General features: G+C 52.8%; 2 protein-coding genes across 2 annotated transcripts; both read right to left on the bottom strand.

The window, feature by feature from the left end:
• Positions 1–4,223: 4,223 nt before the first annotated feature.
• LOC146762066 (SUN domain-containing protein 3-like) lies at positions 4,224–7,644 on the bottom strand. The gene is made up of 8 exons (XM_085539253.1): positions 7,610–7,644; positions 7,429–7,490; positions 7,216–7,276; positions 6,697–6,853; positions 6,342–6,426; positions 5,753–5,865; positions 4,944–5,114; positions 4,224–4,597 (listed from the first exon to the last, which is right to left on the bottom strand). The coding sequence occupies exons 1-8, from the start codon at positions 7,642–7,644 to the stop codon at positions 4,481–4,483; spliced, it is 801 nt and encodes a 266-aa protein (XP_085395379.1). The 3' UTR covers positions 4,224–4,480.
• A 3,897-nt stretch (positions 7,645–11,541) lies between these two features.
• Positions 11,542–15,287, bottom strand: LOC146762065 (SUN domain-containing protein 3-like). Its single transcript, XM_085539252.1, has 8 exons — positions 15,253–15,287; positions 15,072–15,133; positions 14,859–14,919; positions 14,340–14,496; positions 13,985–14,069; positions 13,396–13,508; positions 12,587–12,757; positions 11,542–12,240 (listed from the first exon to the last, which is right to left on the bottom strand). The coding sequence occupies exons 1-8, from the start codon at positions 15,285–15,287 to the stop codon at positions 12,124–12,126; spliced, it is 801 nt and encodes a 266-aa protein (XP_085395378.1). The 3' UTR covers positions 11,542–12,123.
• Positions 15,288–15,657: the final 370 nt, after the last annotated feature.

Below are 15,657 nucleotides of genomic sequence, written 5' to 3'. Positions count from 1 at the left end.
TTCAGTGAAGCACAGGACCTCAAAAGAGTGAAAATCGCAGCTCGCTACGGAGTGAGCCAAACACTCTCCAACAGCTCGCTAAGGAGTGAGCCAAACCCTCTCCAACAGCTATGCTGTCAGTTCCGAGAGTGGCTAAGGCGTGGGGACAAACTGCCCCTGTGTTGAGGGCCCTTTGTGACTTCACAGTGGTCAGTGATGTCACCACAGAGGAGGCGGCGCCATGTTCTGAGGGACAGCCCAGCCTGACAAGGAACAGATTCTGCACCTCCTGCCTGCAAGGGAAAGATCCTACTTGGTCAGAACACCTCCTGCCAGCACCCTGCTTGGTAGGATCCTGCTGAGGGGGGACAGGCTGGGAGCTACAAGACGCTTTTTTCGGTTCCTACTTTTGATGCTCTGTACATCAGATGTCTCACTCCAGGTACCCAGACTTTTCCAATGCTTTCCTGTATCCGTCTTCCTACTGTCAGCCAGTGTTTCAAGCAGACGTGAAGGACTGCAAATGGCAGTTCCTGCAGAAATCACCAACAGGCAGAAACTGCACGTAGTTCTTCCTGCTCGTGGGAATTTCCACGCACTTCAATAAATAGATGTTGTTGCCCTCTACAAGATGTCAAGTGTGCCACTGCAAATTTAAAAGTAGCCCACAGGGGAATAGCATGGGGATCACAGAATCATGGCTTGGGTTGGAAGGGACCTAAAGGTCCTCAGGCTCCAACCCCCCTGCGGCATGCACGGCTACCAACCCCCGTATCTAACACTAGACCAGGTAGTCCAGGGCCCCATCCAGCCTGGCCTTGATCACCTCCGGGGATGGGGCATCCACAACATCTCTGGGCAGCCTCCTCCAGCACCTCACCGCTTTCTCTGAAAAGAACTTCCCACCCTGCTATCCAACCCAAATCTTCCCTCTCTCTATTTAAAACCGTTTTCCCATTACCAGCCTGGACATGTTACCAACTGGACGCAGAACCACCGATCTCCACCCTCTCTCCGTGGCCTTTCAGCCAAGGAGATCTTGGCCAACAATTCCTTAAACAGCCTGAAGTTTGCTCTTATGAACTTCAGGGTCCTGACCTTGCTCTTTGCCAGGCCCACATTCCTCAAGACCACAGACTCAACCAAGGCGTGGTCAACAGCTTTAGCAACAAGATCATCACTTTTCAAGCGCAGCAGCACTTCCAACTCCTCATTTCCCACACTGCGTGCATTAGCGCAGGCTGGGACAGACAGCTTGGAACGGAGCTCTGAACGACCGTCCAGGCCGCAGCCCCGCTAAAGCAGGTTCCCTGTGGTGGGCTGCCCCGGAAATCGTCCGGGCAGAGTTGCGTTAACTGTTGTTCAGGCCTTGAATCCCACAGAAGGGGACTCTGCACCCACTCTGAGCAGCCTGCTCCACTTCTCTGATACCTTCGCACTCAAGAAATGTTGCCTCCTGTTCGCAGGGCATTTCCAGCGTTCCTGTGCGTGCCCATTGGCCCTTCATTCTGTTACTGGGCAGCTGTGAAAAGAGCCTGTCCCCACCCACTCGACTGCTGCCTGTTGGATGTTCATGAGCACTGACCAGATCCCCTCTCAGCCTTCCAGGCCCAACAGGCCCAGCTGTCTCAGCCTTTCCTCAGAAGGGAGATGCTCCACGCCCCTCCTCATCCTTATGGCCCTCCACTATGCCCTCTCTAGAAGTTGCCTGCCTTTGTTGAGCCCAGGAGCCCCGAATGGGACACGGTACTCCAGATGCGGCCTCACCAGGGCTAGAGAAGATGGGGAGGACCACCTCCCTCAAACTGCTGGCCATGCTCTTTTTAATGCAACCCAGGATCCCACTGGCCTTCTTGTCAGCACGCGCACACTGCTGGCTCATGGCCAACCTTTAACCCACCGGGACCCCAAGGTCCTCTCAAAGGCTGAGCAGAGTGGGACAATCAGCTCCCTGTCCCTGCTGGCCACCTCTCCTCTGATGGAGCCCACGATACCATTTGCTTTCCACGCTGCAAGAGCACGCTGCTGGCTCGTGTTCAGTTTCTACCAGGATCCCCAGGTCCTTCTCTGCACGGCTACGCTCAAGGGTTGCTCCTTCCAGTCTGCATATATCCCTAGGATTCCACCGGCCCAAGTGCAAAACCTTGCACATGACTGTGCTGAACCTCGCTAGATTCACCCGGGCCCACCTTTCAAGTCAGTTGAGGTCCCTCTGAATGGCACCCCTTCCTTCCATTGTTTCAACCACACTGCTCAGCAAACCTGCTGAGGATGCACTCAGTTCCATCATAGATGTCATTGATAATGATGTTAAAGAGCACCGGCCCTAGGACAGACCACTGGGGGATGCACCTTCTCATAGAATGAAATCGGGTTTGTCAGACAGGATCTACCATTCGTAATCCCATGCTGACTGGGCCTCATCATCATAATGGCCTCTTACTGTTAACTGATCTGTGACACCTCCCGAGATCGTCCATTCCATGACCTTTCCTGGTACCAAGGTGAGACCATAGGTCTTGTAGCTACCGGGATCATCTTTTCAGCTCTTTTTAGAGATGGGTGTCACGTTTGCCAGTCTCCACTCCACTGGGACATCCCCAGTTAGTCCAGACTGCTGAAGGACGATGGAGCGCAGCTTGGCAACCACATCCGCCAACTCACTCCCCACTGTAGGGTGCAGTCCATCTGGGTCCATGGACTTCTGAACATCCAGCTTTCAGAACAGGCCCAAAACCATCTCACTGTGGATTATGCAAGGCCTATTCTGTCCCCCCTCCCTGTCTACCAGCGCAAGGAGCTGTGTTACCGGGAAGTAACGAGTCTTGCTATTAAAGACTGAGGGAAAGAAGGCATTAAGTTTCTCAACCTTATCCTGATCCTTGCCACCGTGTTGCCCTCAGCATCATCCAACAGGGGATGGAGATTCTCCATAGCCCTCCTCCTGCCGTTGACGTATTTTTGGAAATATTTACTGTTGTTCTTCCCCTAAGAGGCCAAGTTCAGTTCTAGCTGAGCTTTTGCTTTTCTAATTTTCTCCCTGCACAGCTTCAGTGTGGACTTGGAATAGTTGTAAGTAGCTTGCCCATTCTTCCAAATACCATGAACTTTTCTATTGTCCCGGACTTCCAGTCAAAATTCTCCGTTCAGCCTTACTGGCCTCCTTGCCCGTTGGCGCATCTTCCGTGATTTGGTGAAGGTCAGCTCCTGTCCCGCTAAAATAATTTCCTAAAAGTATTCCCAGCCATCCTAGGCTCCCATGCCCTCCACAATTGCCTCCTCATGGACCCTCTCAACTACAGTCTGAAAGAGGACAAGCTCTGCCCCCTGGAAGACCAAGTGGGTACTAGTTCTGCTGACTCCCACCCCTAGTTCAACGAGGATCAAAAAAAAAACAGCACGTGGAGATCACTCTGCCAGCTCCCACCCAGTCGCTCCCTTGTTCTTCCTCCCTAGGCGGAGAGCAAGAGAAAAGGGGATGAAAAAGCACGTGGGTCGAGATAAAGACTGGGAGATCTCTTAATAGTTATTCCGACGGACAAAGGAGATTCAACATGGGAAATGTATAGTTTGGTTTTTTTTTGTTGTTGTTGTTTAATTTATTTTGAGATAAGCCAGATTGATTTCCCCAAGCCAAATAGATTTCCCCAAGCCAATTAAATTTCCCCAAGCCAATTAAATTTCCCCTAGCCAGATAGTTTTCTCCTGGCATCGTCGTCACGGGCTGGATCGCCGTGGAGCCTGAACTGATACAGACAGGTGTACTCCGGGTGGCCCCAGTTGCTCAGCACTTGCAGCTTCACGTAACTGATGAACCCAGAGAGCTCGTTCTGCAACGAGAAAAAGAAATGAAATGTGTTTTCCTCTCTTTGACCACTGACAACGCGGGAGCGACATAGTCGCGCAACATCTTACTTCAGGCTGCCCTCCTAGTTCTTTGACACGCTGATGTGCTCCCGTGGCACAATCAAGACATTTCTTACCCTGCTCCGCCTCTTTGGCCACATGAGTTTTAAGGAAAGAAACAGCTACCAAAAGCTGCAGCAAATACGCAGGCAAGTTCTTTGCACTTGCTTTGAGTGTGTGTGCATGCACAAAAAATGGAGGGATGTGACACTCATTAGCTTCTCTAACAAGTCACCCAGGCAGAATGGCCTCCCTTACGCTGCCTGTTACCGGCAACAACAAGACCCTTGGAAAGCCACACATCCCCAGTGTGAAAGTAGCACACCAACAGTATCGCCTACATCGAGAGGTGCCTACTTCTGTGCAATCGCAAGCCACTTGGTCACAGTGGTTTCTGCTGCAAGCACAGCTGAAGCTTAGCTGTGCTAAAAGCTGTAGTAGCTCGCAAGCTTAAAAACGACATGGGAGCAAAAACAGCACGGCACTCTGGGCATACGCAGGTAGGGAGTGGCAGCAGAAGAAATGCCAGAAGGCCCTCATACACCTCTGGCTTGGAAGCTTCTGCCCAGCCAACCTGGTTCTCCTCTCCCACGCTTCACGTCCCTCTTAGACAACGTACCTTCAGTTGGAAGGTCTGACTGGGAGCCTGGCCTGGAACAAAGGTGAACTCTCCCAGGAAAATTCCTTCCTCATCATCTTCTGCCTTCAGGCCCTACAGGAAGGCAGGGGTGGAGAAAACAGAACAATGGGATGCGCTGCCGGACAACGATCACAGAGCCCCGCAGGGACTGGAAGCAGAGGTGGTCTGGGACCATCCACTGTGCCATTTCCCTTTCCCTCTGCCTCTCAAACTACCAACTCGCCCCAAGAGTGGGAAACCTTCTTTGCTGCGCGATGCTGGACCAAAAAGGAATGCTGTGGAAATGGAGCAACACTGAGGAACTTCTTTCTCCCCCAAGGCATGGAAGGACTGCATGCCGCAGCGCTCTTGGAGCTGCTACCACCGTCCACCTCAAATGCTACACGCAGAACCTCCACAGCCCAGGGGTATCACTTACATAGACAGCAAAGTCCTTAGGAGCACTGGAGATGCTGTCTGCACGGTACGCCGCTGCTGGAATTCCGTGGTTTATTGTAACTGCTGTGGGAAAGACGGCCATGGACAACTTGATGACAACGTGCCCTTGGCTTCCTGGGAAGGGCCAGCAGTTTCCTGGATGATTGTCAGGCTAAAAAGAGAAGAAGGAACAGTGTTCACTTGCGAAAGAGAGTCCTGGCTAGAATTCCTGCTACAGCATCAGAGGCTCTAGCGTTGTATTGGCCCTTCAGCTCTGCTCCGAAGCACATTCATAAGTGCACGACAGTGAGCTGGGTGCACAACTCGCAGAAGCTCTCAGGCCCCTTCTTTTGCGGAGCAACTTGCCAAAAACAAGGAGGGGCTGCAGTGGTTGAGGGGCACCTGCCAGGACAAAGAAGGGCTCGCTGGCACGAGCCTATCCAGCAAGGGGAAGCAATCGCTCCCCCTCATCACTTCCCACTTCTTTGCACCAGCACCAGCCGGGACTCCGATTTGTTACGTAGCTTGGGAGCAGTGACACGATAGGCTGGCAAACACAACATGGGGCCCTCCTGCAGCGCACGCCCTCTGTGCCCACCTGGGTCCACTGAGAGCTTGCACAAGGAGGACCGGGGGCAGTCTGGCAGAAGAAATTCTCAGCAGCGATACACAAGAGGGGACTAGGGCCTTGCAAGAAGACCTTAGGTAAGGCAAGCTGGGATGTGAGGACAAGTGTAAGGACAATCCTCTGCAGGGCTTTTGGTCTCCTCCACCCCGTACCATTCTTCCCCCGTTTCTCAGTGTTCATACCTCAAGAGTAATCTCAGGAGCCCTCATATAAGGTGTCACCAGCAACGACTGCCAAAAGACTTTCCCACTTCCAGTCCAGGAGGGAGAAGTCTTGGAACGAACAATAGCAGCGCCTGCAAATCAAATCACGGGCCCTATTGTCAAGCAAGGCCAGGAGGAATCAAGGCCTGCTGACCTTGCTTTGCACATAAACAGCTGCACAGAGATGCCGGCTGCCCTTGCACTGTCCTCTTGAAAAAGCTTCTAAGCAGTCATACATCCTCAACAGTGATAGTTCCCTCCTCCTCTCTTGCCATTTCCCTCTGCAGCACAACGCAGGGACTCACTCAACTATTTTAAAAGGCAGCATAAACTGACAGCCAGCTGAGCAGTCGCTTGAGAAACAACACCAAGTAGGAGTAGTGCTTTCCAGATGTGCTCCAGACCACTGAAGACTCTCTCTGCAAGCACACTCTCAGGGCACAAAGCGGCTGTTCACTCCTCACCCGCCCTACCCCACCACTGCCCAAATGCCCATCCTGTCAAAGCAGACAAGAAGTGCATTGGAATCAACTTCTGCGGTCTGTTGGTTTCTACTGTCTAATGGCACCTGAAGTCTTGCTGGCATAATTCGGCATCCGGAATGGGCTTTCTTCCAGCTTCTCCAGTACTTGACTGATCATGTCTTGAACAGCCTGGGAAGGAAGACAAAGGAGAGCGCTGGTCAGAAGGATTAAGAAGGGGGAAAAGAGTTGCCTCCCAGGTTCCCTGCAAAGCCAGCCAAAGCAAACTTGGCTGCAAGTTGCCTGGGAACCTCCAGAACTCTACTATGAACATTTGGCACGGGAATGGAGAGGGGCTGCTCACTCCAGTGCTCTGGACACGGATGTGGCAGGAAAGGAAAGGCTTTTTCCTGTCGGGAAGCCCCATGACAGGCAGGCAGCACTGGCAGACAGTCCTCTTACCTCGCCGGTAAAGCCTGGGAGCTCAGTTCTCCGGAAGGCCTCATGGAGAGCACGCACAGTAATGTCCCTTGCTCCCCACTGCAGGACATGAAGCTGCCGCTGGATCTTATTCTGCTCTTCTTCCCGGCTCAGCATTTCCAGATTACTAACCGCCAGCCTGGAGACAGCAGGTAATGGAGAGAAGTGGACACGGCTCTCCTCTCACAAGCCATGGGACTGTGAGGCAGCGAACAAGCCTCGCTGCGCATGACAACGGGGTAGCCAAGATTCAGTTGAGACTTGACTACGCTGGTTGGCAAGCTCCACGAGATCCCAACCAAGAAGGTGCTTCCTGGGTAACTCTGGGGGATCGTGGAGCTGTAGCGGTTTGAAGGAAAAGCTGGGAGAGGAGAATGGGAAATGGGAGAAGCACAGGCACTGTGCCATGGAAGTGTGACTCGGGTAAGAAGTGGTCACGGACAAGGGGCAGAGCTCCTCTCAAGAACGGTCTAGCCAAAGGGAGACTGTTTTGTTTTTTACCTTGGAGTCAGTCCAGCCGCCGTCCTGACCCCTTCAACAGCGTTTCCAATGCAGTAAACGCCTGTCAGGAATTCCACAAAGCTCTCAATACATTGCCGGCACAAAGACTTGGCGTTCTGCCTTGGGCTGCCCACTCCCCTGTCCCTGGGCAGAACAAACCACTGGGGGCTTCCGAAAGAAGCATCCTCTAGTCAGAGCTCTACAGAGACTCACCGAAGGGCACCACAACCACGGTGAAGAGCACCAGGGAAACTGTTTCCCAAACCAAAGGTTGCCTACAAAGGAGGAGAAGCGTGGTGATGAACCACAACGCAGGCAGTATCTGCGCAGCTCTGAAGACAACAACGGAGCAGCAGATTTTTCCTTAAAACTCGTGAAGGAACCATATCCTTACCAGTCCCCACGCTCGCCTTCACCTCGCTGCTCCATTTCAGTGAAGCACAGGACCTCAAAAGAGTGAAAATCGCAGCTCGCTACGGAGTGAGCCAAACACTCTCCAACAGCTCGCTAAGGAGTGAGCCAAACCCTCTCCAACAGCTATGCTGTCAGTTCCGAGAGTGGCTAAGGCGTGGGGACAAACTGCCCCTGTGTTGAGGGCCCTTTGTGACTTCACAGTGGTCAGTGATGTCACCACAGAGGAGGCGGCGCCATGTTCTGAGGGACAGCCCAGCCTGACAAGGAACAGATTCTGCACCTCCTGCCTGCAAGGGAAAGATCCTACATGGTCAGAACACCTCCTGCCAGCACCCTGCTTGGTAGGATCCTGCTGAGGGGGGACAGGCTGGGAGCTACAAGACGCTTTTTTCGGTTCCTACTTTTGATGCTCTGTACATCAGATGTCTCACTCCAGGTACCCAGACTTTTCCAATGCATTCCTGTATCCGTCTTCCTACTGTCAGCCAGTGTTTCAAGCAGACGTGAAGGACTGCAAATGGCAGTTCCTGCAGAAATCACCAACAGGCAGAAACTGCACGTAGTTCTTCCTGCTCGTGGGAATTTCCACACACTTCAATAAATAGATGTTGTTGCCCTCTACAAGATGTCAAGTGTGCCACTGCAAATTTAAAAGTAGCCCACAGGGGAATAGCATGGGGATCACAGAATCATGGCTTGGGTTGGAAGGGACCTAAAGGTCCTCAGGCTCCAACCCCCCTGCGGCATGCACGGCTACCAACCCCCGTATCTAACACTAGACCAGGTAGTCCAGGGCCCCATCCAGCCTGGCCTTGATCACCTCCGGGGATGGGGCATCCACAACATCTCTGGGCAGCCTCCTCCAGCACCTCACCGCTTTCTCTGAAAAGAACTTCCCACCCTGCTATCCAACCCAAATCTTCCCTCTCTCTATTTAAAACCGTTTTCCCATTACCAGCCTGGACATGTTACCAACTGGACGCAGAACCACCGATCTCCACCCTCTCTCCGTGGCCTTTCAGCCAAGGAGATCTTGGCCAACAATTCCTTAAACAGCCTGAAGTTTGCTCTTATGAACTTCAGGGTCCTGACCTTGCTCTTTGCCAGGCCCACATTCCTCAAGACCACAGACTCAACCAAGGCGTGGTCAACAGCTTTAGCAACAAGATCATCACTTTTCAAGCGCAGCAGCACTTCCAACTCCTCATTTCCCACACTGCGTGCATTAGCGCAGGCTGGGACAGACAGCTTGGAACGGAGCTCTGAACGACCGTCCAGGCCGCAGCCCCGCTAAAGCAGGTTCCCTGTGGTGGGCTGCCCCGGAAATCGTCCGGGCAGAGTTGCGTTAACTGTTGTTCAGGCCTTGAATCCCACAGAAGGGGACTCTGCACCTACTCTGAGCAGCCTGCTCCACTTCTCTGATACCTTCGCACTCAAGAAATGTTGCCTCCTGTTCGCAGGGCATTTCCAGCGTTCCTGTGCGTGCCCATTGGCCCTTCATTCTGTTACTGGGCAGCTGTGAAAAGAGCCTGTCCCCACCCACTCGACTGCTGCCTGTTGGATGTTCATGAGCACTGACCAGATCCCCTCTCAGCCTTCCAGGCCCAACAGGCCCAGCTGTCTCAGCCTTTCCTCAGAAGGGAGATGCTCCACGCCCCTCCTCATCCTTATGGCCCTCCACTATGCCCTCTCTAGAAGTTGCCTGCCTTTGTTGAGCCCAGGAGCCCCGAATGGGACACGGTACTCCAGATGCGGCCTCACCAGGGCTAGAGAAGATGGGGAGGACCACCTCCCTCAAACTGCTGGCCATGCTCTTTTTAATGCAACCCAGGATCCCACTGGCCTTCTTGTCAGCACGCGCACACTGCTGGCTCATGGCCAACCTTTAACCCACTGGGACCCCAAGGTCCTCTCAAAGGCTGAGCAGAGTGGGACAATCAGCTCCCTGTCCCTGCTGGCCACCTCTCCTCTGATGGAGCCCACGATACCATTTGCTTTCCACGCTGCAAGAGCACGCTGCTGGCTCGTGTTCAGTTTCTACCAGGATCCCCAGGTCCTTCTCTGCACGGCTACGCTCAAGGGTTGCTCCTTCCAGTCTGCATATATCCCTAGGATTCCACCGGCCCAAGTGCAAAACCTTGCACATGACTGTGCTGAACCTCGCTAGATTCACCCGGGCCCACCTTTCAAGTCAGTTGAGGTCCCTCTGAATGGCACCCCTTCCTTCCATTGTTTCAACCACACTGCTCAGCAAACCTGCTGAGGATGCACTCAGTTCCATCATAGATGTCATTGATAATGATGTTAAAGAGCACCGGCCCTAGGACAGACCACTGGGGGATGCACCTTCTCATAGAATGAAATCGGGTTTGTCAGACAGGATCTACCATTCGTAATCCCATGCTGATTGGGCCTCATCATCATAACGGCCTCTTACTGTTAACTGATCTGTGACACCTCCCGAGATCGTCCATTCCATGACCTTCCCTGGTACCAAGGTGAGACCATAGGTCTTGTAGCTACCGGGATCATCTTTTCAGCTCTTTTTAGAGATGGGTGTCACGTTTGCCAGTCTCCACTCCACTGGGACATCCCCAGTTAGTCCAGACTGCTGAAGGACGATGGAGCGCAGCTTGGCAACCACATCCGCCAACTCACTCCCCACTGTAGGGTGCAGTCCATCTGGGCCCATGGACTTCTGAACATCCAGCTTTCAGAACAGGCCCAAAACCATCTCACTGTGGATTATGCAAGGCCTATTCTGTCCCCCCTCCCTGTCTACCAGCGCAAGGAGCTGTGTTACCGGGAAGTAACGAGTCTTGCTAATAAAGACTGAGGGAAAGAAGGCATTAAGTTTCTCAACCTTATCCTGATCCTTGCCACCGTGTTGCCCTCAGCATCATCCAACAGGGGATGGAGATTCTCCATAGCCCTCCTCCTGCCGTTGACGTATTTTTGGAAATATTTACTGTTGTTCTTCCCCTAAGAGGCCAAGTTCAGTTCTAGCTGAGCTTTTGCTTTTCTAATTTTCTCCCTGCACAGCTTCAATGTGGACTTGGAATAGTTGTAAGTAGCTTGCCCATTCTTCCAAATACCATGAACTTTTCTATTGTCCCGGACTTCCAGTCAAAATTCTCCGTTCAGCCTTACTGGCCTCCTTGCCCGTTGGCGCATCTTCCGTGATTTGGTGACGGTCAGCTCCTGTCCCGCTAAAATAATTTCCTAAAAGTATTCCCAGCCATCCTAGGCTCCCATGCCCTCCACAATTGCCTCCTCATGGACCCTCTCAACTACACTCTGAAAGAGGACAAGCTCTGCCCCCTGGAAGACCAAGTGGGTACTAGTTCTGCTGACTCCCACCCGTAGTTCAACGAGGATCAAAAAATAACAGCACGTGGAGATCACTCTGCCAGCTCCCACCCAGTCGCTCCCTTGTTCTTCCTCCCTACGCGGAGAGCAAGAGAAAAGGGGATGAAAAAGCACGTGGGTCGAGATAAAGACTGGGAGATCTCTTAACAGTTATTCCGACGGACAAAGGAGATTCAACATGGGAAATGTATAGTTTGGTTTTTTTTTGTTGTTGTTGTTTAATTTATTTTGAGATAAGCCAGATTGATTTCCCCAAGCCAAATAGATTTCCCCAAGCCAATTAAATTTCCCCAAGCCAATTAAATTTCCCCTAGCCAGATAGTTTTCTCCTGGCATCGTCGTCACGGGCTGGATCGCCGTGGAGCCTGAACTGATACAGACAGGTGTACTCCGGGTGGCCCCAGTTGCTCAGCACTTGCAGCTTCACGTAACTGATGAACCCAGAGAGCTCGTTCTGCAACGAGAAAAAGAAATGAAATGTGTTTTCCTCTCTTTGACCACTGACAACGCGGGAGCGACATAGTCGCGCAACATCTTACTTCAGGCTGCCCTCCTAGTTCTTTGACACGCTGATGTGCTCCCGTGGCACAATCAAGACATTTCTTACCCTGCTCCGCCTCTTTGGCCACATGAGTTTTAAGGAAAGAAACAGCTACCAAAAGCTGCAGCGAATACGCAGGCAAGTTCTTTGCACTTGCTTTGAGTGTGTGTGCATGCACAAAAAATGGAGGGATGTGACACTCATTAGCTTCTCTAACAAGTCACCCAGGCAGAATGGCCTCCCTTACGCTGCCTGTTACCGGCAACAACAAGACCCTTGGAAAGCCACACATCCCCAGTGTGAAAGTAGCACACCAACAGTATCGCCTACATCGAGAGGTGCCTACTTCTGTGCAATCGCAAGCCACTTGGTCACAGTGGTTTCTGCTGCAAGCACAGCTGAAGCTTAGCTGTGCTAAAAGCTGTAGTAGCTCGCAAGCTTAAAAACGACATGGGAGCAAAAACAGCACGGCACTCTGGGCATACGCAGGTAGGGAGTGGCAGCAGAAGAAATGCCAGAAGGCCCTCATACACCTCTGGCTTGGAAGCTTCTGCCCAGCCAACCTGGTTCTCCTCTCCCACGCTTCACGTCCCTCTTAGACAACGTACCTTCAGTTGGAAGGTCTGACTGGGAGCCTGGCCTGGAACAAAGGTGAACTCTCCCAGGAAAATTCCTTCCTCATCATCTTCTGCCTTCAGGCCCTACAGGAAGGCAGGGGTGGAGAAAACAGAACAATGGGATGCGCTGCCGGACAATGATCACAGAGCCCCGCAGGGACTGGAAGCAGAGGTGGTCTGGGACCATCCACTGTGCCATTTCCCTTTCCCTCTGCCTCTCAAACTACCAACTCGCCCCAAGAGTGGGAAACCTTCTTTGCTGCGCGATGCTGGACCAAAAAGGAATGCTGTGGAAATGGAGCAACACTGAGGAACTTCTTTCTCCCCCAAGGCATGGAAGGACTGCATGCCGCAGCGCTCTTGGAGCTGCTACCACCGTCCACCTCAAATGCTACACACAGAACCTCCACAGCCCAGGGGTATCACTTACATAGACAGCAAAGTCCTTAGGAGCACTGGAGATGCTGTCTGCACGGTACGCCGCTGCTGGAATTCCGTGGTTTATTGTAACTGCTGTGGGAAAGACGGCCATGGACAACTTGATGACAACGTGCCCTTGGCTTCCTGGGAAGGGCCAGCAGTTTCCTGGATGATTGTCAGGCTAAAAAGAGAAGAAGGAACAGTGTTCACTTGCAAAAGAGAGTCCTGGCTAGAATTCCTGCTACAGCATCAGAGGCTCTAGCGTTGTATTGGCCCTTCAGCTCTGCTCCGAAGCACATTCATAAGTGCACGACAGTGAGCTGGGTGCACAACTCGCAGAAGCTCTCAGGCCCCTTCTTTTGCGGAGCAACTTGCCAAAAACAAGGAGGGGCTGCAGTGGTTGAGGGGCACCTGCCAGGACAAAGAAGGGCTCGCTGGCACGAGCCTATCCAGCAAGGGGAAGCAATCGCTCCCCCTCATCACTTCCCACTTCTTTGCACCAGCACCAGCCGGGACTCCGATTTGTTACGTAGCTTGGGAGCAGTGACACGATAGGCTGGCAAACACAACATGGGGCCCTCCTGCAGCGCACGCCCTCTGTGCCCACCTGGGTCCACTGAGAGCTTGCACAAGGAGGACCGGGGGCAGTCTGGCAGAAGAAATTCTCAGCAGCGATACACAAGAGGGGACTAGGGCCTTGCAAGAAGACCTTAGGTAAGGCAAGCTGGGATGTGAGGACAAGTGTAAGGACAATCCTCTGCAGGGCTTTTGGTCTCCTCCACCCCGTACCATTCTTCCCCCGTTTCTCAGTGTTCATACCTCAAGAGTAATCTCAGGAGCCCTCATATAAGGTGTCACCAGCAACGACTGCCAAAAGACTTTCCCACTTCCAGTCCAGGAGGGAGAAGTCTTGGAACGAACAATAGCAGCGCCTGCAAATCAAATCACGGGCCCTATTGTCAAGCAAGGCCAGGAGGAATCAAGGCCTGCTGACCTTGCTTTGCACATAAACAGCTGCACAGAGATGCCGGCTGCCCTTGCACTGTCCTCTTGAAAAAGCTTCTAAGCAGTCATACATCCTCAACAGTGATAGTTCCCTCCTCCTCTCTTGCCATTTCCCTCTGCAGCACAACGCAGGGACTCACTCAACTATTTTAAAAGGCAGCATAAACTGACAGCCAGCTGAGCAGTCGCTTGAGAAACAACACCAAGTAGGAGTAGTGCTTTCCAGATGTGCTCCAGACCACTGAAGACTCTCTCTGCAAGCACACTCTCAGGGCACAAAGCGGCTGTTCACTCCTCACCCGCCCTACCCCACCACTGCCCAAATGCCCATCCTGTCAAAGCAGACAAGAAGTGCATTGGAATCAACTTCTGCGGTCTGTTGGTTTCTACTGTCTAATGGCACCTGAAGTCTTGCTGGCATAATTCGGCATCCGGAATGGGCTTTCTTCCAGCTTCTCCAGTACTTGACTGATCATGTCTTGAACAGCCTGGGAAGGAAGACAAAGGAGAGCGCTGGTCAGAAGGATTAAGAAGGGGGAAAAGAGTTGCCTCCCAGGTTCCCTGCAAAGCCAGCCAAAGCAAACTTGGCTGCAAGTTGCCTGGGAACCTCCAGAACTCTACTATGAACATTTGGCACGGGAATGGAGAGGGGCTGCTCACTCCAGTGCTCTGGACACGGATGTGGCAGGAAAGGAAAGGCTTTTTCCTGTCGGGAAGCCCCATGACAGGCAGGCAGCACTGGCAGACAGTCCTCTTACCTCGCCGGTAAAGCCTGGGAGCTCAGTTCTCCGGAAGGCCTCATGGAGAGCACGCACAGTAATGTCCCTTGCTCCCCACTGCAGGACATGAAGCTGCCGCTGGATCTTATTCTGCTCTTCTTCCCGGCTCAGCATTTCCAGATTACTAACCGCCAGCCTGGAGACAGCAGGTAATGGAGAGAAGTGGACACGGCTCTCCTCTCACAAGCCATGGGACTGTGAGGCAGCGAACGAGCCTCGCTGCGCATGACAACGGGGTAGCCAAGATTCAGTTGAGACTTGACTACGCTGGTTGGCAAGCTCCACGAGATCCCAACCAAGAAGGTGCTTCCTGGGTAACTCTGGGGGATCGTGGAGCTGTAGCGGTTTGAAGGAAAAGCTGGGAGAGGAGAATGGGAAATGGGAGAAGCACAGGCACTGTGCCATGGAAGTGTGACTCGGGTAAGAAGTGGTCACGGACAAGGGGCAGAGCTCCTCTCAAGAACGGTCTAGCCAAAGGGAGACTGTTTTGTTTTTTACCTTGGAGTCAGTCCAGCCGCCGTCCTGACCCCTTCAACAGCGTTTCCAATGCAGTAAACGCCTGTCAGGAATTCCACAAAGCTCTCAATACATTGCCGGCACAAAGACTTGGCGTTCTGCCTTGGGCTGCCCACTCCCCTGTCCCTGGGCAGAACAAACCACTGGGGGCTTCCGAAAGAAGCATCCTCTAGTCAGAGCTCTACAGAGACTCACCGAAGGGCACCACAACCACGGTGAAGAGCACCAGGGAAACTGTTTCCCAAACCAAAGGTTGCCTACAAAGGAGGAGAAGCGTGGTGATGAACGACAATGCAGGCAGTATCTGCGCAGCTCTGAAGACAACAACGGAGCAGCAGATTTTTCCTTAAAACTCGTGAAGGAACCATATCCTTACCAGTCCCCACGCTCGCCTTCACCTCGCTGCTCCATTTCAGTGAAGCACAGGACCTCAAAAGAGTGAAAATCGCAGCTCGCTACGGAGTGAGCCAAACACTCTTCAACAGCTCGCTAAGGAGTGAGCCAAACCCTCTCCAACAGCTATGCTGTCAGTTCCGAGAGTGGCTAAGGCGTGGGGACAAACTGCCCCTGTGTTGAGGGCCCTTTGTGACTTCACAGTGGTCAGTGATGTCACCACAGAGGAGGCGGCGCCATGTTCTGAGGGACAGCCCAGCCTGACAAGGAACAGATTCTGCACCTCCTGCCTGCAAGGGAAAGATCCTACTTGGTCAGAACACCTCCTGCCAGCACCCTGCTTGGTAGGATCCTGCTGAGGGGGGACAGGCTGGGAGCTACAAGACGC

The sequence above is a fragment of the Coturnix japonica genome, chromosome 2 (genome assembly GCF_054131305.1).
Source record: "Coturnix japonica strain WE chromosome 2, WE-NBRP24, whole genome shotgun sequence".
Lineage (NCBI taxonomy): Eukaryota > Metazoa > Chordata > Aves > Galliformes > Phasianidae > Coturnix > Coturnix japonica.
This window is presented reverse-complemented; position numbering and strand designations above follow the sequence as displayed.